Below are 23,277 nucleotides of genomic sequence, written 5' to 3' on the forward strand. Positions count from 1 at the left end.
TATCCCTTCCGCTACAAGACCAACTGAGTTTTGTTTCTTAAACCTCTCTAATTTTGGTGAATTATTTTTATTAATCAATTATTAATTTGGCATTTTCGCAATTTTCACCAAAAACACACCAATTCATACGCTTTTCAGCCATGCTAGTATCTAATATCAGTTCGAAGCACATTATGAGAAATGTGAACTCAAACCCAGCCCCTCGAAACCCTTTCGTCACTTTTTTTGTCGCGGAAGAACTGGGGTGTGCACTGTTAAACCGGTATGGCCTAAGATGAACCCACAGAGCAGAATGACACGAAGCCAGACCTGTAACACTACAAGGTCACCGTGGTGCAGACTCGCTGCTTCCAGGGTTAAGTCAAGGTCGTTCAGAGGGTCCTCTGCCTCCCCACACCAGTTGGTTCGTCGGAGGTGCCACTTCTCCGGCGGTATGCCCGCCCGGGCGCAGGTCTGCCGCAGACAGTCGCCAACCGTCGCCTTCTTGTCGGTGAGGACTTCGAAATCAGCCACATCGTCCACGGACGGGAGCATGCTGACATAGAGCACCATCTACAAACAGTCACAAAAGAGAATGTGTCATGTCATATATTGTATAAATTTTGTATTTGTATCTATTGACAATGAGTCATTACACTGGGTCAGCAGTAGGCAGCTCTCGCTGGTAACGACTGACACACAAAATACAGACGAACATACAACTTGTATTACATAACCTCCAGTAAAATGATCACACTATAGTATTACATAGTATAGAATACAATACAAAATAGTACAGTACAAAATCATTGGAATCAATAACAACCATGCAAGTATATTATTAACACATGGTCATTATAAAATTGTAAGTATAATCTACAGTATCGTAGTGGAATAGATGGAAGGTTGATTATTGTCAATGTCAATGTCATTTATTGATTAAAAAAGGTACCATGTCTTGGACAGTGTAGAATAACAACCTAATTAAGCCTGAAGATCTTTTCCACTCATGACTTTTTATGTTCATAAGTGAAAGACGCCAGGTGGTCTATGTTCGGACACATTCTGAGAATGCCGACCGACACACCTGCACAACAGGCTTCAGACTTTGCCCTGATAGGATGCAACAGATATAGTTCCAGAAAAGGAAGACACTGCAAAAACTTACTGAGTCTACTGAGGGCAGACCTGAAGGAAAGAGGTCAAGGACCGTTGTGGTCAGAAAGAAACTTACGGGAGCTAAGGAAGCTCGCAGCGAATCGGACAAAGTGGAAGGGACTGAAGGAAGACTGAATGCGGCTGCAGGATGTTTCAACTACTGTAGCAGCAGAAAACAGTGGACTACTACTACTACTAGATGTACAATATACATGTACACCCACAGCTCTCCAGCTATGTGCATCCCTATCAGCCTGGTATCCATCTTTATCTTGCTACCTGGTCCGTATGAAAGAACCTGTTGCCAGTCATATTTTCAATGGGTACTGTATAGGGCTACCATAGAGAGGAAATAGGCTTGCTGCATGCATATTCAAAATTTGAAATAGATCATTCAATATCATACCATGCACTAAAATGACCACACAATTATTTCTTATGAATGAGGCTTAGGCACTGTTGAAAGTAAAATCATAATCTTTGATGCTAATATTGCTTGCTACACCCCCTAATCTATGATTAGTATCAACTGAAATCTGTCCTCATATGACACCATGTATCAGTATGTAAAACAATCCTCCAATCCAGGCAAGTCTAGACACATCTCCCACACTATCCGTATGCTGCAACTGTCAATCTGCAGCGACAGCGTAAAACCACCACGCCCGGTAACCGATAGCAACACTGGCACATACTACTGTAAATTATTTTAAGTTTGCGTGGTTTTAATTTCGGAATAGAGAGAAAATGGTGGTTTTAAGATCGAGTTTGAGACAATAGTAGACAAGGGGGTAGGAGCGAAAAATTTCTGCGGTGATTTTAAGTTTGCGTCAAAGAGCTCACCGCAAAAACCACAAACATAAAACCATCACAAACATTTCTGCATTTACAGTATACCAACCCTGATACTGGCAACAGTTCAAATGCCGGTCTAAGTTGCTATTTATATATAGTGTAAGTCTTCAAATACAGCATATTTGCTGTAGTTTAACTTCACGGTTTAAACTTATCATACCTGTGAATATTTTCTCTGACTTCCGTTGTAACTTAACTGCTGTTTCAACTGAAAACTCAAAGATACCACAAATACTTGATTCTTACGTTGTCATAACATCTAAGCATCATGAATTCACTTGTCATACCTGCAAACATTTTGCTCTGACTTCAATAACTGTTTTAGTAACAGTTACTGCTGTTTCAACTGAAAACTCAAAGATACCACAAACTCTTGATTCTTACGTTGTCATAACATCTAAGCGCCACGAATTTACAGTTTGTGTAAAGGTTCAGACGAGTAAAAAAAAAGCATGTTAGAGGAATGTTGATGAGTCTTACTTGGTGCGTTGACGGTGCCTTGCCAGGCTGCAGTCTCAAACGTGCGTCTGTCCTCAAACTCACACTCTCTACAGTCTGGTCCTCATATACTGGGGATGAAAGAATTCACGAGTAATGAAAAGATGCACAAAAGATAGGCTAGCCAAACAGTCACTAGACACTATTTGTGATATCTTTGTTCACTTACTAATAAACAAAAGCTGCCATTTATTTGTACATTAAAATGTTAGACTAATTTCATCATAGAAAAGACAAAAAAAAAATAGCCAAACAGTCACTAAACATTCTACTTTGAGTTTTGATGCCTTTGTTCTCTTACAACAAAAACTGCCATTAATAATTTGTACAATGCATTATCATATTATCATTATATCATAGAAAAGACAACACAAAACATCATGCAACAGTCACTAGACATTCTTCTTTGATGTCTTTGCTCTCTTGTAACAAAAGCTACCACTAACATTGTACATTAAAATGTAAGACATTGTGGAAAAGACAATACAAAGCATCGCGAAACAGTTGCTAGACATTCTTCTTTGATGTCTTTGTTCTCTTAAAACAATAATCTTCTAACAAAAGTTACCACAGTGACTTAATGTAAGACGGACATTGTAGGAAAGACAACACAAAACATCGCGAAATAGTTGATAGACATTCTTCTTCGAGATCTTTGTTCTCTAACAACAAAAGATGCCATTGTACTTGAACCTCGCACGAGGCCGATTTCGCAGCCATTCCGCGCACGTCTTTTACCCTAACCCAGACGACCTTGCCACTGTTCGACTTGTACTTGGTAATTACCTAGTCAATGGTTCAATTGGGGGGTGCGATGGAAGCACATTACATGGCTGGCTTAACGTGATGCCACACACCACTTGTTTTCTCATGTGTGTCTGATACTGTTATCAGGGCCTTTAATGCAGGGCTCGAAATACTGCATTCAAGTTTGCAGTTTTAGCTGTAAGCTCTTTGCCGCAAACTTAAAACCACAGCGAACATTTTTTTGCCTGTGTTTCTGTAGCGCTACTATTGTTTTAAACTCAATCCACTGCGAACACTCCATTTTCGTAACCTACCGCGAAATTAAAACCACACAAACCTGAATGCATTTATAGTTCTGGGTACAAATGCATTTTTGTGCACCCAAAATTGGAACTGTGCACCTGTGGGTGCACCAGTGCACCTAGATATTTGCATAGGGTTATACACAATGTATATGTAAAGCTATGGCTGTACATTAGAATTCAGCATATTCTTGGCAAATGATAAAACCTTAAGTTTGTTGTATTTCTAGTCTTGTTTAGAATTTTGAAGTTAGCAATAGAATTTCAGATTCAAGTGCACATCTAACTTGCAAATTCACCAGGACACAGGTACACAGAAATAAGTAAATCCAGAAATGTTTGCAGTGGTTTAATGTTCGCGTTTTTTGTGGCGACCGTTTCACTGCAAACAGAAAACCACGGGAACATTTTTGTCCAATACTGTAGCAGTATGTGACTATAGCACTGCCGCAAACTTAAAACCACCGCAAACATTTTTGTCCAATACTGTAGCAGTATGTGACTATAGCATGGCCGCAAACTTAAAACCACCGCAAACATTTTTGTCCAATACTGTAGCAGTATGTGACTATAGCACTGCCGCAAACTTAAAACCACCGCAAACATTTTTGTCCAATACTGTAGCAGTATGTGACTATAGCATGGCCGCAAACTTAAAACCACCGCAAACATTTTTGTCCAATACTGAAGCAGTATGTGACTATAGCATGGCCGCAAAATTAAAACCACTCCATTTTTACCTTGGCGCGAAATAAAATGCATTTACAGTATTTCAAGCCCTGTTCATCTTTCCAGCTTATACGCATACTGAAAAAGCAATTATAATCTTTCCAACTGGATGCTAAATGCAAGCTAATAAACTCAACTTCAACTCAACATGCGCTACGCTTACCGCAACGATTTCACACTGTCCCGCTAATGCACTTTCCAATCCGACGCTATCTATAATTCATTTCTGTAATTATATCCACATTAACGAGGCGGTTATGATTGCGGTTAATTAGGAGAAATAATCACACACTTACACGGAGGCCCCGTTCCCTGGGTGTTAAGTATGCGGAGATGGCAGTCTCCTAGGTAGAAAGGTTGATGGTTACATACTGGGACTTTTATCATGCAAAAGAAGGATAATTTGTCAAACTTAAGTTGCAAAATATAGATTTTCATTCTTTGTGTATGAAGGCTGTATTTACAGTTTGATATAACGTGTTGACATAAAATTAGAAACAGATTATTATACACAGTTAAATATTAATAACTGCAACAATATAATGTTCGACTACTTTGAAATTAACACAACTCAAATGATACAAAAATAAAACACCTCAAAGAAAATTAGATTACTCTATGTTTGAACTTAATAGTTTTATAATCAGTGATAAGGAATTAGTATAATGTTGCCATGAATATCAAGCTTTGATGATAACAAAACTGAAAAATTTTGATAATCTAACATGTATTTTTTTTAAAAGATAATAGCTAAGATTTCAACAATGTCATACAATATTTGTGGTACAGCAACAGATAAAATGAAGAACAAAAATCTTACCTTGGAAATCGTCAAGCTCAAACTGTGACAGTGCCAGAGTCTTCACTGTTCCTATAGTCTTCAGAAATTAATATTACATATCATAAATTATGATACACATCATATATGTCATAACATGTAATAAAACGGTTTGTTAATTGTAATGGGAAAATATTTGTAATTAACGCTTGGCACACAACACTTCAAGCATCTCATACTTGTAATTGGGAACATGCAAATTACATTAGTTACGATGGATTCAGTGTATACAGTCAAAAATGTCACTTGTATTTGCATTTTTCCAGTACAAATTTCTCATACAATCTCCTTTTATCTTATGAAATAATTCTTTGAAGGGGTTTCAATAATGACAATAACAATGACGTTTATGACATAACTATGGCCAAACTGGGGCTAAATGTGTTCAAATAAAAGCAGATCATATAATATCATATAACCTAGAGAATGATACGAAACTCTGCTATGTTTTATCTAATAGATTATCTATAATTTACATAATCTTCTCTCTTCTTATAACATGTGTAATACTGTAAATGCAGAAATGTTCGTGAAGATTCAATTTCTGTGGTTTTGAGTTCGCCTTTGAAACAATAGTAGCGTTACAGTCATACTATGGAATGGCTTTTCACAGTAGTTTTTAAGTCCGCGGTAAAGAGTTCACTGCAAAAACCACGAACATAAAACCACCGCGAACATTTCTGCCTTTACAGTAGACAGGTTTGACTGTAGGGGAGACTAAACAGTTACAATAAATGCCAGTAATACATGTAGCCCTAAGCAAGGAGGTTTAAACCTCCTTGCCCTAAGCATGGGGAAGTGAAGAAAAAGAAGGTGTCATTATCTCAGAAATCAAAACATCAGACTACAAAAACTTAACCTCAAATGCTAACCAGTTATGATCAACTGTCATCAGATGCATTCCGGACAAATTCTATACGGCTAGTCTGCAGATAAACCCCCCTAATCAGAGCCCTTGGATTGGTCCTACAGGCTTCAGACACCTAGTTGAAGACCATCCCACTGTATCATGGGGGTGCCAAAACCCACAAGGTACAGACAGACCTTTTATTTTAACGAATTCAGCAAATACAGAGTCTATCCTACCACAGCCACTCCTATACTGCCCAGATTTCACAAAAAATCCCACCAAAAAGGATTTTCAATGGAGTTTAAACTCTTGTTTTTACTTTAGGTCTTTCACCGTGGGGTCTAGGCACAGGCGCTCACTGTTGCATCTCCCCTGTAACATTTTTTGTGTGCAAAATGACAGAAATGGCATACCTCCTGTGTATCTATGGTGATGTTTGCAGACATGTTACTCCCACTACAGTGTTCCTCTACAGACAGTGTGACTTGGGAAACTCCACTCTGTCCCTGGGTCTGCACTTCTGGGCTGCCTCCTCTCTTTCTGTAGGCCAAAAATTCTGATTATCATAGAGAAATGAAAGCACAAATATTATCATTTTGATAAGATCTTTCAAGTAAGCAAAGGCTATGTTTCTATATTTTGCAATTCAGCCCTTTTGGGATGCAAAGAGAGTTCACTCAATAAACCAGTCATATGTTGCTTTTTATCATACTTAGATCTCAAGAACATTCTGTATACTAAAACAGGCTTTTTGTGAAAATATTATAATACATGTCCAGTACTTTTAAACATAAATGAGAGGTAACCTTACCTCCTGCTTGTTTTAGTCTCAGCTAACAGTCTGTCTCCATCCTGGAAACCCAACACTTGTAAACTGGAGCCGTCCTGGGAGGAAAATTTCAACTTCTCAGTGATGGTGATTTAACTTAAGGGACCTTGTAAGATACAAACATGTATTTGCAAGACATTGGAAACGAAGAAAAACAGTTAACAGCTCATTTCTCATGACTGCAGAATTGATGCTTAACACAGTTGATGATGATTATCAATTTAAGTTTAATGATTAATCAAAAGTTACTTGAAAGGCATCACAGAATATGGAATTTCATGTGTATATTCCAATTTTATAGAAAAATAAAATGATCAAAAAGCATACCTGAGAATTGTGAAGTAGAAGGGATGGATGGTTTTCACCTGCATCTGGAAGAGATTTTAGTTCTGGTATTGACTTTTTTGTTTGTTACACATAACGGCCAAAAATAACTTAGGACGTAACACACCAGTTTTGTGTAGTACTTGTACATGTAAGTAGAAGCTGTATAAGACCAGACTCAGGTTTGATCGAGTCACCCCCAGATAGAGCCCGACTCTTTTCAATAAGTACACAAAGTCGGTGGATTCGAACCCAGGACCTTTAAGTTCTGAGCCAAACACTCTAACCGGTTCGCCAACACGAGCGCCATATCACTTTTGTTGTTAACAATAGATATTACCCAATGTCTTACCCCCACTCTTGTCGGCTAGTTTGGTCAGCACCAGTGATTGGACAGGAATGTTGGTCAGCTCCGACACCAGGACTCGCACCTCTCCCAGCGCCGAACACTTTGGGAACCCCCGGCTGGTGTTACTATGGCAACCGGCGCCGCTACCGTGGATGACACTGATGAGTACGGGTTCCCAACGCTCCCCTGACGGCACTGGCAGGCCTCCTACCTGTGTAGTGAAATAACAAATTCATAGTTCTCATATTAGATTCATATTAACCAGATTCATATCAATTATTTATCATATCTATACAAGTCATGTACGCATAATGAAAATCATAGAAAACTATCACACTGTATATATCATTGAGTAAAGAATATTCATATATACCTATGATCAAACTTTTTTCAAATTTCAAATTTAATCTAGAAGTAGTTGTTTCCGCATCTCAAAAAACGTAAAAAAGGTTTAGAAAAATTTTGTGTTCATTTTGGAGATAATTCACAATTTCATTATGGAAAACTAGTACTGAGCATGATAATTTCAATATAATGGATAGATGGATATACAGAGAATGTTACAGTAACTGTTAATGCAGAAATGTTCGCGGTGGTTTTACGTTCACGATTTTTGTGGTGAACTCTTTACCGCAAACATAAAACCACAGTGAAAAGTGTTTCCATTATGTGACCACAGCACTACTATTGTTTCAAATGCGAACTGAAAACCACAGCGAACACTTCATTTTCTCTCTACCTCGAAAATAAATCCCTGCAAACATTTCTGCATTTACAGTACTTTTACCTGATGTCCATCCCACACAAACAGCTGGGTTCCCTCGGCAATACCGGCATCCTGAACTCTTCTACTGTCGTCCTCTGAAATAAGGACGAATGTGCATGAGAGGGTGTGCGTTTAAAGCTTACTGTTGCAACATCTAGAAAGACACCAATAATGAAAGTAAATATTTAAGAAACCTAATTTCCTTTGTACAATCATGGCTTTTTTTACACGGTTTACAAGTTTTTGTATGAAGCCTACCTGACACAAAGTCATACAGGTGCAAGCCTGCTGGCAGATGTTTGGATATGTGAAGGCACATGGGTCCAGCCCACAGGCTTCCTAACATCTGGATATGGAGAAAAAAAAGACATTTACCAGAAACTATGTAATATGGTTCAAGCCCTGGACAAAATGTGTAGGAAAAATTCCATTCTCTTAAGCTACAGTAGTACAAGAATTAATTTGATGAACTGAGACACCTATTCAGCGGGACAGGCTTTTTAGCGAATGCCCACAAACGCCCACTCTGGCGAAGTCCGCGCTGCACGAATCTAATTTTTTTTGCTCGGAATATGTTCAGGTTGTGCTCCCATTAATTAATCCTGAGTTTCAAGTCAATCCATCGATCCGAAGTTTCCGAGCTGTACACGCCTGTAAAGTCACTTTATTTTACGAAATACACGGCGCGACCCACGGCACGTATACGGGGTAGAGGCCGCTGGTAACCTGTCCCAAATATGCAAATGAGCCGCCATATTAGATTTTTACGTCCGGGGCCGTGGATTCCCGCGCCGTGTATTTCGTAAAATAAAGTGACTTTACAGGCGTGTAAAGCACGGAAACTGAGTATACATTCAGGGAACAACTTGTTAAACATGTTTATGGCGTTAGATTTGGCGCCCGTGTCACGATGGCCGATATTTTGGCTGATATATTGGGCATTTGCTAAAAAGTCTTTTTTTGCTGGGCATTCGCTTAAAAGCCAGGTAAGAATCTTCAAGTTCGCTTTATCTAACTTCGGATCGATGGATTGACTTGAAACTCAGGATTAATCAATGGGAGCACAACCTGAACATATTCCGAGCAAAAAAAATTAGATTCGTGCAGCGCGGACTTCGCCAGAGTGGGCGTTTGTGGGCATTCGCTAAAAAGCCGATGCGCCATTCAGCACTGAAGGTAAAACACAATTTGAATACACATGAGACCAGATTGGGAACAATATGAAGTAGTCTGCAAATAGTAGCTAACGGTATAGTATATAGTCTGCCTACCGTGTATCAGCTAAACAATCACTACTTAATCATAGTTAATGAATGGTATCTCAATTTTTATGTCCAATTACCATTTAGGCGTAAGAGAAAAAAGTTGTGTTTCTGCTAACGGTACTTACAAAATTGGGGTAACGGTAGGTAGGGATCTTTTCAATCTAATCTAATCTAATCTTTCTTTTTTTTCTTTCTTAGATTTTGGCCGGTGTGATCCAACATATACAGTTTAACATTGCAAAACTGAAATGCATCAAGACACACACTCAGGTATTTTCAACATCATGTTGTAATTATACAGAATGATATACATTGTACAAGCATGGACGACTAGATTTAGAAATAGCCCGGTGCCATCTATGTTACGGCTCCTGAATCCTGCGAAATGAACTAGATTTGTCTATCTTATAACCGTTTAATTGTCTATTTGATAAGCAAACGGTTATAAGATAGACTAACTTAATGTCGATGTTTTGAAATTGTTTTAATACCATAGTAAGTGATTTTAAATGATTTGTGTAATGTCTTGATAGTGAAAACAAAGTGCAATATGTACAGAGGGCACAATTCAGCCTTTGGCTGCAAAGCCTTTTTATGAATAATAAACCATTTGATTGATTGATTGATTGATTGATATAAGCACTAGAATATCAATAAACTGAAGAAAGAAGTACAATATATTTACTACACATTCTCACATCAACTGTTCAAAGCCCCCATCTGTCAACAGATAGAGTGTGAAATACAGGAAGTCTGCAAGAAAATATGTAAGACTGATGTTGGACTGTGTGACTCAGATCGAAAATGTTGCCTTGCCAGTGTTTGACCAAAAAAAAGGCTAGGGTCAGCAGTTTTTTTCTAGGCCTTAAAGTCAGTCTACAAACCATACCCACCTCTTGTATGGACTCCTTGAGGTCTCCGACACTTTTCCTCCTGTCCAGCGTCAGTCTCATGACGTTGCTATGACAACCAGGGAGCGTCTGCAGAGCCCCGCCCTGGTACATGTACTCGTGGGACACCAGCACGTCTATACTGATGGTGTTAACTGCTGTGTCATACTCCTCCCTGTGTTTATAAACCACACACGTCATTTTTAACATCAGTGTCTGCTGCTGAGCAGTCTTAAGAAATGTGTGAGCTGTGAAACTTCACTTATCGTTGTCTTTAAGGCCACACCATTCTAATCTTTATGTTCTCAGCTTTAAAAAACAAAGGAAAGGAAAGTGACTTGAACCAGTTTAGCTTAAATGAACTCAATGAACAAATGAGCTAATCTTCCACTGGTCGTAACAGGAAGACAAATGCTATGTACAGTATTTACAGGTTTATTGTACCGGGGAAATTCCCCTAGCTCTTTTTGACAAGCACGATGAACAGTGGACCACGGCTTAACGTCCTGTCCTAAGGACTGCAACCCTTTCCGGTAGCGTGCATGTCGGGTGAGCGACACAGCCGGGATCGAACCAGGGGCTTCTAGTTCTAGAGGCAAGATCGCTAACCACTGGACTACGCAAACACCTTGAATCTCTGGACCATACCGTTTTACAGGGCCAAGTCAGAATACTGGACACTGAGCAGGACTACTTTATGAGAGGTATAAAGGAGGCCATATACATCAGGGCACTCCAGCCATCACTAAACAGAGACTGTGGGCGTTATAAACTTCCTCGCACGTTTGACCAATTGCTGACGTCACGTATCCGTAAAGAAATGTGTCAATAAAGTCACGTGTCTGTAACTCTAGCGAGTTTACGTTCGGAAGTGTTTGGTCAGTATCGATCCTGAAGAAGGCGACAGTGGTCGTTGAAAATTTGATCCGTGAATACCTTATTGTTGGAAGAAAGTTTAGCAAGTTGTACATAGTAATAATAAACAAAGTTGCTTAACTGGAAGTACATAATGAAAACAAAGCCTGGGGACCGGATTTATACCTTACTCAGTTTTATGGAGTTAATACATTCATATTCAAATTTTCCTCCCTGCCCTCAGATTTTATGATATACTCTTGCTATATTTCTATCTGAAAATGTCCAAAAATCAAGAAAATATACTGTTATGGCAATATGAGCAATTAGATGTAGAAGGGTTAGATTTTTCTCTCACCTTACATGAACGCTCAAAATCTTTTATGGTTTTTAAGGATTCCTTCAAGCACATAGTATTACATTAAATGTACAACAAAATCATTGCTCTTTAAAACTGCATGTAGAAACTATGTACCAACCTTTCCTTCTGCAGCCTGGAGTTTTCTTCAATGACTTCTGCTAACTGCCAGGGCTGCATGCCGTAGGTGGGGAGGCCTTTAGCTATCACCAGAACAAATGGTACAAGATTTAAAGGCACCCAGAGCATTTTATGAGACTTGAAAACTGGAATTATGCTAGTTGCTGCAATCTTTATGAAATTGACAATTAATGCCACTGTTTACCACATTTGCGTTCGGATTTCTTATCAAAAGTGCGCAAAAACGGCATTAAAATAATCTACATGGTGATCTTTTAGTTTCACGCGCCTGCCCACCTCCGTCAAAACATAGAAATGCAAAATTAAAACATAAAAATGCAAATATTTGACGGACATGCAGTCACTCTCTCATTGGTTGAACCGCTAATTGTGATGGACAGTCAGGATCAGTATATTAGGGCTTGGATTTTCTATCAGTTCTCACCACACAACGACATCGTATCTTTGCACATTTAATTTTGATATGTAATGGTATAGTGTTATTGAAACTTACTATGTGTAGAAATGACTAGAAATTGTAGTTTTTTTATTCAAGTTTCAAGCCTCATAAAATGCTCTGGATGCCTTTAAGTTTTTTCATTAGACAAAGGTTTGAGAACAATCATGTACTATGCAATATTAGAAGAGCTTGTCAGAAATAAGTTTCAAACTTTAATTTCTATCTTATTGCATGCTTAACTATATGTAACTAGTGAAGTTTTCTTCTTTTTGAGAACTATCCAGAAGGAGTATAGACAAGTGCTATGATTTTTGCTACATTCACATTTTGTAGTTACTGTCATTAGTAAAATCCATTTATTTCTGTGGAAACTTAACTTTGCCGAAGGAGGTTTTCAATGTGTTTTTTTAAAGTTTGCAGTTGAAACAAGTCAGACTCTGTAGTACAGTTAGTAATATACTAGTATTTGAAACACATATTTTGCAATTTTACAGTGGAGAGATCACCACACAAACTGTGAATATAAAACCACTGCAAACATTTCCTAATTTACAGTATATATGTCCCAACCTTCCTGTGGCCTGTTGAGTGACTTCCTCCTGTAGAACAGCATGTAGGCACTCTCCTTCCCCTGGTACTGTGTGTCTATCTCCGACTCCGGGATGGGGCGCACACGCGAGTCGTTAAAGTCAAACCAGCAGTTCAACACCTCCGAGGGACCAGTGGGCCTGTCAACACAACAAACAAACAAACAAACAAACAAATACAGTTATCAGCACCTCTCAGGGTTTTTTATAGATCTACACAGTAATGAAATAAACGCACAAAAATGTCCGATGTTGTGTCCTTGGGAAATGCACTAAGTAACACCAGTTTCCTGACTTCACTCAGGTGAAAATGAGTACCTAGATTTGGCTAGGGACATCCCTTGCTTAGGACGTTGAATAGAAGTCCCATGTTTGAGGACAGCCACACCTCAACCCACCAGGTTTATTGAAAAGAGTAGGGGTCCTTTCCAGTGTGGGTGAATCAACTAATGTAGCTTGTACAAATGTAGCTTGGTACTCTTCAGTACAAACCAGGTGTGTTGCGCCATGAGGCAGTTTACCAAGTATGCAGTTAACAAACAAACAAGTAAAGATTTACAAAGTTATCATCAATGATTATTATATTCTTGGTAAAAGCATTGCATAGACATATATGACAATTCATATAATCTATGACTGGAACATTTTGGTCAGAATACTTTTCCTGTTTTTTCTTCATGAAATGTTCTAAGAAATTCAATCTGTACTCACATTTTGGTAAAATTGACATGAAAAGACACAGAATTATAATAAAATATGTGGAGCTAAATGTCTAGAATAGTAGCAAGATTAAGATGGGCATTGTCAATGAACAATTCAATCCAACGACCACTCTGTGATCTTGAACAACTGTGGGGAAAAAGACTAGTACTGCAATGCCACCTAGCAGAAAAAGGGAGTACTGCAGCCTACCAAAATGTTGGCTACATTCAAACTGCAAGATTCACTATGATAAAAGAAGGCCTACAGAACTTGTATGAGGGAGCTTCAGGCATTAGCCTCAAGCGTCAAACCTCTGCACGTAAAAGAACCCAACACACTTATCGAGAAGAGCAGGGGTGACCCGGTGTGCTTGGCTGTAAACGCGAGCCGTAGCAAAGCCGCATTACACTACCACTAGCTACTTGAAAAAGCATCATGCTTCACCTCAAATGAGGTTGTCTTGAAACGAAACGAACAGAGGATGCAAAATGTCACCTTTTGGCATCGTTCTCGGTTGAATTTGTCGTTGCAGGTGCTCTAGTCTCCTCTCCAAGTCCGCAATTGCACTTTCCCTCTGCTGCCGGGCAGCTGCATTCCTGTGCTAACAATGTCTCCTCTTTCTTGCAACTGTCTTCACTTGAAAGGCTGTTTGTCGCTGTGTTTGTTGCTGTTGTGTCGGGCTCGTTTGCAGGGCCGGTCGGCTCTTTGAGTGACACCCAGTTCACCACAGGGTTGAGCTCGAAGATGTCTTCATATTTCTTGAGGAACTGTAAGGAGTTAGAAGATGTCAGATTCTCTGGCTAAAGTATTGCTAACCAAGGCATCTACAGGCATGCAAATGTAATCATACATATATGGGTTCCTGAGTTGCAAGTTTGTCTATTCGAATCTGGGAAACATTTCCTGGTAGGAGCTGCACCGTCTTTCGGAAGGGACGTAAAATGGGGACCCCTTGCCAGAGGAGGTGCCTCAAGCATGTTACAACAGCCTCATTACTCAGATGGGTACATACTGGCTGTAATAGTACAGTGTACAACAAGCATTAAGGTACTATACTGTCTAGTACTGCAATGCCAGCTAGCAGAAAAGGGAAGTACTGCAGTCTGTTAACATACATGTACTAGTCACCTGCAAGCTACAAAATCAATGCAGTATGTGACCAAAGGGCATTCAAGTTAAAGTACAAAATTTAATTGAAAATATTTTGGGGTCCAGTGTCCTTCCTTTCTAATCATCTTCATGGTTGTTGAGTTTAAAATAGGTACGAATTATTACAGAAAACAAAACTATCGATTCTGTTAAAGTTTAAATGAGATACAACTGCATTCTACCAGTCTTTTCAACGTACCCTTGTGATTGGTCCATACTGTTTCTTGAAGCGTTTGTTCCATGACACTCCAGTTTGTGCCATAAGAGCCTGGAAACAACATGAACTTAATTATGTTAAAACACTGCAATTCAGTACAAGTAAACCTTGTTCAGAAAGCCCTTGTCAAGAGGATGGGTGGCATAGTAGTATTAGTATTATCCAGTATTCGATTATGATACTAAATTGTTTGATAGTTAAGTACAGTATACATGCACATGTATATAGTGAGTTATAATTGTTCATGTTTTGTTGTATATTGTGTATTGTTACCATTTCCATGGTTAGCCCTTTGTAATAGGTATTGTATAGTTGGTCAGACTGGCTGGAAAAAAGTGCACTGTAGTACAGTCAAAAATCAAATATACGTGCAAATGAATTAGCTCTGTGCTATTATCATGATGTCATCAGTCAAAAATGCTTTCCAAGCCTTTCAGTGAATAGGGGCAGTACCCATCTCCGTTTCAACCCACACAAGTAAACTACAGTAGGGGGCTAGTCCACTGATAGTCTGGTATGTTAAAGTTCTATATTCTTTCTCATAAACTTTCATACTCTTGCCCAAGTGCTGGGTGCTAAGAAAAGCATTCTGTACCATATTTCAAGTCTGAAGTATAACACAGGGCCAGGGTTTGAGTCCACGACCTTCCAAATGCAAGGTGAACGCTCTACCCCTTAAGCCATTGCAACTGTGAGTTAACATCATGATAACTTTATTAAGCTGCACTGAATTTTCTCCGTACCTGACTGAGCTTGTCCACCGTGGTGCCCCCCTCCCCCTCCTGCTGCAGTATGGCCCTCAGCAGCTGGGTGGGGTTGCTGACCTCGATGTAGTCAACCTTCCCTGCATTGCGGCAAAGTACAACCAATAAAACCTGTACAAGCGATAACCCCTGCAAAAGAACCACCTGGTCATTGTGACCATTTTTTGTTGGTTCCTTGAGTAATTTTTCCCATTGACACAAGCATCAAGACTCTATAGTTAGTTACCACTCTGACTACATCCCTTGACAGTGCAGGACAAGTTTGACTGACATTATGTACCTACAGAATGACATTCAATATACAGCCAGGCCTGTCTAATGTGACCACTTAAAAGACACATTAATGCTTAGCTATAGGACAATAGGAAAAATACTATAAGAATATAATATAAAAGAACACTGTCTAACAGGTGTCCACAATGGCCATGTGATCCTCATGTACATTGTAGAGGTGGTCACTGGTACATTACAAAATGACATTCCATATACATGTACATGTACATGTACGTCACAGTAACAGCTATTGCATAGTTTTGTTGTACTCACAAAGAAATTATAACAGTGTTATTTTGCAAACTTGGACACTAATTAATAATGAACAGTTGCCACAAAAATGGTACAAACACAAAAGCACTGAATCCTTTGGAAATTGCTGAAAACATCTATTAGGCCTTGATTTTGTGTTTTACCTGTACTAGGGTCTGTAGGTATGGCAACTTCCTGCTCCTCCGGAGGTATCCACACTCCGAGTCTGTCCACATCTCTGATGTAGGCGTGGTAGTGACCTCCATGGGCACTGCCCCTGAGGTGTAGCCAAAACAATGCTGGGCATTACATCTCAGAATCATCATCATCATTTGTCAATCATATTCAAATAAAGATTATGCTTACATCTATCAAATACAATAGCGTGACATATTGCACTACATAGTAAATGATGTAAACAAAATTTCTAAACAACTTACTTGTGTATGACCATAGAAAACAACTCGTACATTGTGTCTTTCTCTTGATCTGCCTGTAAATCATATATATGTTTGTGTGAAACATATGGGTAAATGTAAATATGTAATTCCATATAAAACTATTAAAAGTCACTTCTCTCTCTCCCTCTGCTCTACTGCAGAACTTGTTTTGAAACCAACACATACTAGTAGATTCTTTTAAAAAGTGAAATTTTTAAGGCACCCAGAGCATTTAATGAGGCTTGTAAACTAGAAATATTCTAGTTCCTGTAATCTTTATGAAATCGACATTCAATGCCGCTGTTTACCACATTTGCGTGCAGATTTCTTATCAAAAGTGATCAAAAGCGGCACAAAAATAAGCTACATGCATGGTGATCTATAAATAGACTGATACCATAGCCTCGCCCACCTCCGTCAAAACATAGATTGAAATGCAAAGTTGGAACATAAAAATGCAAATATTTGACGGACATGCAGTCACTCTCTCATTGGTTGAACTGCTAATTGTGATGGACAGTCAGGATCAGTCTATTAGGGCTTGGATTTTCTATCAGTTCTCACCACGCGACATCATATCTTCGCTCCTTTAATGTCGATATGTAATGATATAGTGTTATTGAAACTTACATGTACTATGTGTAGGAATGACTAGAAATTGGATTTATTTTATTTAAGTTTCAGGCCTCATAAAATGCTCTGGATGCCTTTAATACAACTTTTGTAATTCGTTTTCTTTCAAGAGGGTTAAATAATATTTCTGAGAAAGAAACTATTGATGTGGCAGAGAAAAAACTATGTCATCTGATACAGTAACTATAACATTTCTTTCACCCTTGTCCTGCTGGCGTTTTTTACGCAACTCATTTCATTAATTTGATTTCTTAATCAGGTCATTTCACCTTGACTTTTTCTACGCTGCTGTGGCATAGTTACTTCCGCATTCGGTGCGTTTCACTGTGGTGTGATGCATTTAGCTGAAAAATACCCCCAACCCGTATAATTGTACATGTATACAGAACCCACATACAGGCTCTGTAATGTGCAACCCCTATATATATAGGGGTCCTGCAGGTCAAGGGTTAAGATGTGATTCTATATAGTTACATATATCAAAAACATGTCTTCTTACATCAATTAAGATTTAACAATAAATGTTTAGTTCCTTACGTCTTGACAGAATGCAGCCATGTCCAGTTCCTTGGGGAAAGTGAACTTGCCCGTCTCCTTGTACCTCTCCCACTTGACATAGTCGTAGCTGAACCTGAGAAGTGAGAAGGACAAGATAGGGGGGAGCTTCTTCAGTCTGGCACCCTGGAGTGGGGGGGGGGGGAGGAGAGAGAAAAAAAATACAGATTATTGATGCAGCAAAAAAAAAACAGCGACATATACTTTATTTACACTTTATCAACTAGATACTCCTCTCACTCACATTACTACACGGTCCAAATATCTGTCTCAAAGTCTTTCTATGGCAACAGCTTTTTCCACAAACTGCTAAGATACAGAACTCTCTTCTTGGGGAGTGCTTCCCACACATATACAAGCCACAAATCTTCAAAACAAATGTACATCACTATCTCTTCAACTTAGTTCAGTGCCTTAAGTATATTCGTAGTGGCCAACACGGACCTTATACCGAGCAATATCGTTAAAGAAAAAGGTACAAGCATAAAGCTGATCATGAGGGAATTCTTTGAATACTGTAAATGCAAAAATGTTTGTGGTGGTTTCATGTTCGCAGTTTTCGGGGTAAGCTCTTTGCCGCGAACTTAAAACCACCGTAATTTTTTCAGCCCTCCTACCACCTTGTCTATTCATTGTTTCAAATGCGAACTTAAAACCACCACAAACACTCCATTTTCTCCGTCATGGCTTGGCTTCGATTTTCATTTTCAACCTACCATGAAATGAAAACCACGCAAATTCAAAAAATAATGTGTTTACAGTATTACTCCGTACAAACCTGTAGGCCTCTATTAAATCTATATTCAATCCCAGGTTTGTGCTTTTACAACAAGCTGCTAGGGGGCCCAAACCTACACCACTTCTTTATTACATCACAAGCTATCTGCCACCTACAAATCAAGACCACAGCACATTCAGGTCAAAAGATACAAAAATGGAAGTTGTGCTGCAGTACCAAGGTCACATACCAGGGGGTCCAAAATCGACCTTGAATTTCGGCTTCACAACTCCCGTCCACATACCAAATATCATCATAATCCATCATGAGGTTCTTGAGTTATGCTGACTACAGAAGTGCAGAAACACAAACATACACACAGACAGACAGACAGACCAGGACTCCAGACTAACTTTTAGGCCTAGGAGCACTGTGCTCCTAACTCAAAAAAGTTAGAAGCACCAGCAAAAATCTAGGAGCACCACTACAAAAAGTTGGAAGAACAAGCAAAAGTCTTGGCTATACCAAGTAATACTCCTATTAATCAATGTTAACAACCGGGAATAAAGTATTTGAATAGATCATAAAAGATAAAAGCCTACATTGATGGTGCAGAACAATTGGCAATTCAATTCATTCAATATATGTACCTTCCTACATACTGATACTAGTACGATGGATTTTTAGAAAAATTCGGCATAGGTTCCCCGGCTGGCCCCTATCCGGGGGCCACGGTGCCTCAAGTTCAACAAGTTGAAAAATACACAATGGTATTTTTTACTTGGAACAAGGCAAGTAATGATTCACATAACCTTGAATGATAAATAAATAGATAACTCTAAAACTTAGCTATTGGGTTCATGACCAAAACAAAGTCACATTCCATAATTTGAAACTTCACTGCTGGCATCAAGTTCAACATTTTTACAGGCATTTCTTTTCCTTTTACCCTCACCCTCTGTCTACAAGTAATCCAAAATACTTTAATATCGTTAAAATTCTTGCTCAATAGTATCAAAAATGATCTGTTTGTGCCGAACCAGTCAAATATCTTCGGTTCCTTCGAAACGCGCAGTTCAAATTTCGCGCGTCAGGACCGCGCGGCGCCGCCATCCAATGACAGGCCTACCGCATGGAGAAAGCTTTGTGATTCGCCGCTGTGCAGTAGAGACAGCAGCAGAATGAAAGTAGCAACATAACAACGGGCAGGTAATGAGCTTTGAAATGATACCGGTGACAAAAGGAAAATTTGATATATTTTTAGATAAAACTCCGCTTGAATTGATTCATCAATCTTTGATAGTAAAAATCATCGCTTGAACAGGTATAAATATGACCGCAGGAAACAGGCCTTTTATTCTGCTGCGGTCTATTTTTCATATACATCATGGCCGCCATTGAAAACAGCGAGCGTCCGGCGAGCGCTCACTTTCATCGACAAAGTTTTGGCGTTTGAAACATTTTACAAATCAAACAAATACACCACAAAGGAGAGAAACGTATATCCTTTATTTCTATGGGTGACTTTGCCACTAGGAACGGATGGTTTTTGTACCGCGGGTGTGGGAACATGATAGAAAATTCACCGACGATATTCGCGGTAGCGTTGGAATACCTATATTTTCGGCTTACCGCTTTAAATATATATAGTTCTGCAGGCATTATCCTGGCGCAGGTCTTAATTTTTGATTGTCGCACCGTGCGACCGTGATTTTAAATCTAGTCGCATTTTCGAAAAACTGGTCGCATACATGTTGTATGCGAGTCGCACTCACGAGCGCTGCAGACAGACACACCCAAAACTATATCTCCATTTTTCATGGAGATAATTATACTACAGTAGGGTCTGTATAGGTAGAGCCATGCCAGCTCTTGCCCCTAATTTGTAAGACAGACCCCTTCATACATGTATGTACTTCCTTCAATAGTTTCAACTGAATCAAACTTGCCTTCCTTGCATTGACCAGCTTGTTGCACTGTTCACATCTGTACTGGTTTTTGCCTTCAAGTCTCTCCATTTCAACATACTGGTCAGTCAGGACATGTTGTAGCGAGGGATAACCCGCTACAGCAACGGTCAGGTCCTGGAAATCTTCCTGTAAAAACATGAAGATGATAGTGGTTAGTTACATGCCGGACTTAAATTTGTCCCTGTGGCGCAAGCGGTAACGCAACTCCGCTGCTTCGCTATCTGGATCGAATTCCCGTGGATCCTGGGGCCCAAGTTCGATTCTAAGGTCGGCTCAGCTTGGACATGTTGTAAGGGATTGCATTCGTCATTTCGGATGATGACATAAAGCCGGCGGCCCCGTGTATGAGGGAGCTTTAGGCATAAGCCTCAAGCATCAAACCTCTGCACGTAAAAGAACCCAACACACTTATCGAGAAGAGTAGGGGTGACCGGGGTGCTTGGCCAAAAACGCCAGCCGTGGCGAAGCCGCATTGCACTACCACTAGCTAATTGAAAAAGCATCATGCTTCACCTCAATTGAGGGTGACTGCTTTACCTTACCTACATGTATGTAGGACATACTGGTAATTTAGGACGCAAAACGGAGAGTGAGTGTGTGTGAATGTATGTTGGCATGTGTAGAGGTAAAGGAGAATACCAGCAGCAAGATACGCCACCGGAATTTGCCCAAACCTCGCCAAACCCAGCCAAAGACTGACGGCGAAAAACGTAATCGTCATAAAATTCCTCTAAATCCATCCTCAGGAAAGCCATATTGAAAAGCCCTATTCACTTTGGTTTGGAAATGCCGAGACCTGACGTCACACACTGTGACCTTACAATTGATCGGCAAAACGATTGAGTTGCGCGATTTCGCTGGAGTTTTTGTGGCCTTGCAAAACTAAGGGATCATCATTAGGCTCATTTTTGTTTGGTTTTAAAAGCTCAAAGTATGAAGTTATTGCACAAATGTGCTAAACAGTGTTAGTAAATGTCAGTACCATAAAGATTTCAGCATTTATCTATTTCCACTTTTTTTGCCATATAACTGCTTTACCATCCTTTAAGCACTGACATGGGACTTCAAGTCTGAAACGTAAAAAAATCCTACCTCACGTTTGCTGATCCTTCCACATACACCACATATGATCTGGATGAAAAAACAACGGAAGATATGTCAAAAGATCATCATTACAACAAAAATATCCACGGATTGTAGCAGAATATCAATTCCAGATTATATACTGTAAACTGAAACAGTTACTGCAATGAGCACAATCAGAGATGGCAGACTTCACCCCCTTAGGCTGTAAGCACCCTCTGAAGGAAATTACCTTGTATACTGGCAGAATGTATACACTACAGTACACACATACATACACACACACACACACACACACACACACACATACATGTACATATACACTAACGCAGATACACAAACACACACATACACACATATTTCCACACAAACACACACATACACAAAGACATGTGTACTCATTATCAAGCGAACAGACACAAACACAAGAACAAAGCAACACACACACACACACACACACACACATGTATACATTCAAGCACAAAGTAACACACACTCACATACACACACTCATACTCACACACATACTTACAAACACACATGAACTCTACTAGTACTACCCCTTTACTCCCTTGGGGCAAAGTAATGTCTGCATTTCGTTTTTGGGAGGAAGAAAACAATAAGTACTTTACCTGGTTGACTAAGGTGCCGTGGTACAGGTTAGCAATAAGTTCTTGTCCCGATGTCCCAACAAGGGAGCTCTCTATAGCACTGAACAGGATACGGCTTAACTCTTGCACATCGTGTTGTTGAAGCTCCTGTATACAAAGATTTAAATGTAGGGCTGGTATTATACAACATTTACTGTGCTAGGGGACAGGTTTGTTACTCCCAAGTCCAAACAAGGGGGCTCTCTATAGCACTGAACAGGATCTAGTATTATAATAACTTCTGCATATCATGTTGTTGGAGCTCCTGTATACAAAGATATAGGCATATATATATCTTAACTTTTGGTGTGCTAGGGGAAAGGTCAAAAGTTTCAACATCATGCTGCTAAAGCTCCTGTAGAATTACATACAAATAAGTGTCACCTTAACCCTTAGTGTGCCTTTTAACAGTACATTATTTCATGAACAGAATCTAAGAAAAATCGGAATATTACAATACTGCACGTAGTGTGCAGATCGTGTCCTGGACAAAAATCACACACTCATGGAACTAGAAATATAGTCACTGTAGAATACTGTACAATGTACAGTACACAATGCTTCATTTCAAATAGAGAAGGTGTAGGAGGGCGGTGGTTTTAAGTTCGCAGTGAAGAGCTCACCGTGAAACCCGCAAACATAAAACTACCGCAAACATGTCTGCATTTACAGTATTACTACTACTAGGCAGCTATGGATACAGCATTTCTGCCAAACATCGAGTAAAATTCTAGTATCTGTGACGTGTTTGTAACGTACCTCGTTATTGGTCCATCCGAAACTGTCTGTGAGTTCAGTGGTGCTGTAGGCCTCCTGATCGACCAATAGCAGCTTGGCAAACAGTCTTTGCAGCTGGATAGGGATTACCCTCACCTGGGTACAAAGGTCATAGTTCAAACATTTCACATGGTAACTTTTTTAACATCCCTCCATGTTGATTTGATTATATGGGTGATACCCCAAAACTGATGCAAGCATGCGATTTAAAAAGAAAAGATTGGCAAAAAAAGGTTGCCATCATTATGAAATCATGTGGTCAGGAAGGTTGAACAAACGACTACACACAAAGGGTATAGTATTATAGCGAATGATAGATTCTTCATTGTCATTTC

General features: G+C 39.4%; 1 protein-coding gene across 1 annotated transcript in view; it reads right to left on the reverse strand.

Annotated features, from left to right (window-relative positions):
- Window positions 1-23,277, reverse strand: part of LOC136446901 (ubiquitin carboxyl-terminal hydrolase 40-like) — a 34,761-nt gene that overhangs the window by 8,089 nt on the left and 3,395 nt on the right. Inside the window, exons 3-25 of the mRNA XM_066445547.1 lie at window positions 22,925-23,038; window positions 22,148-22,273; window positions 21,525-21,563; window positions 20,412-20,558; window positions 17,727-17,870; window positions 16,557-16,609; window positions 16,281-16,393; window positions 15,571-15,671; window positions 14,810-14,878; window positions 13,957-14,228; window positions 12,743-12,900; window positions 11,714-11,795; window positions 10,383-10,554; window positions 8,483-8,570; window positions 8,246-8,319; window positions 7,462-7,669; window positions 7,113-7,156; window positions 6,768-6,841; window positions 6,370-6,496; window positions 5,089-5,146; window positions 4,565-4,612; window positions 2,473-2,561; window positions 310-552 (exon numbers count right to left, since the gene is read on the reverse strand). Of these exons, the coding sequence (XP_066301644.1) occupies window positions 310-552; window positions 2,473-2,561; window positions 4,565-4,612; window positions 5,089-5,146; window positions 6,370-6,496; window positions 6,768-6,841; window positions 7,113-7,156; window positions 7,462-7,669; window positions 8,246-8,319; window positions 8,483-8,570; window positions 10,383-10,554; window positions 11,714-11,795; window positions 12,743-12,900; window positions 13,957-14,228; window positions 14,810-14,878; window positions 15,571-15,671; window positions 16,281-16,393; window positions 16,557-16,609; window positions 17,727-17,870; window positions 20,412-20,558; window positions 21,525-21,563; window positions 22,148-22,273; window positions 22,925-23,038 (2,643 nt within the window). The remainder of the gene's footprint in view (window positions 1-309; window positions 553-2,472; window positions 2,562-4,564; window positions 4,613-5,088; window positions 5,147-6,369; window positions 6,497-6,767; window positions 6,842-7,112; window positions 7,157-7,461; window positions 7,670-8,245; window positions 8,320-8,482; window positions 8,571-10,382; window positions 10,555-11,713; window positions 11,796-12,742; window positions 12,901-13,956; window positions 14,229-14,809; window positions 14,879-15,570; window positions 15,672-16,280; window positions 16,394-16,556; window positions 16,610-17,726; window positions 17,871-20,411; window positions 20,559-21,524; window positions 21,564-22,147; window positions 22,274-22,924; window positions 23,039-23,277) is intronic.

The sequence above is a fragment of the Branchiostoma lanceolatum genome, chromosome 13 (genome assembly GCF_035083965.1).
Source record: "Branchiostoma lanceolatum isolate klBraLanc5 chromosome 13, klBraLanc5.hap2, whole genome shotgun sequence".
Classification (NCBI taxonomy): domain Eukaryota; kingdom Metazoa; phylum Chordata; class Leptocardii; order Amphioxiformes; family Branchiostomatidae; genus Branchiostoma; species Branchiostoma lanceolatum.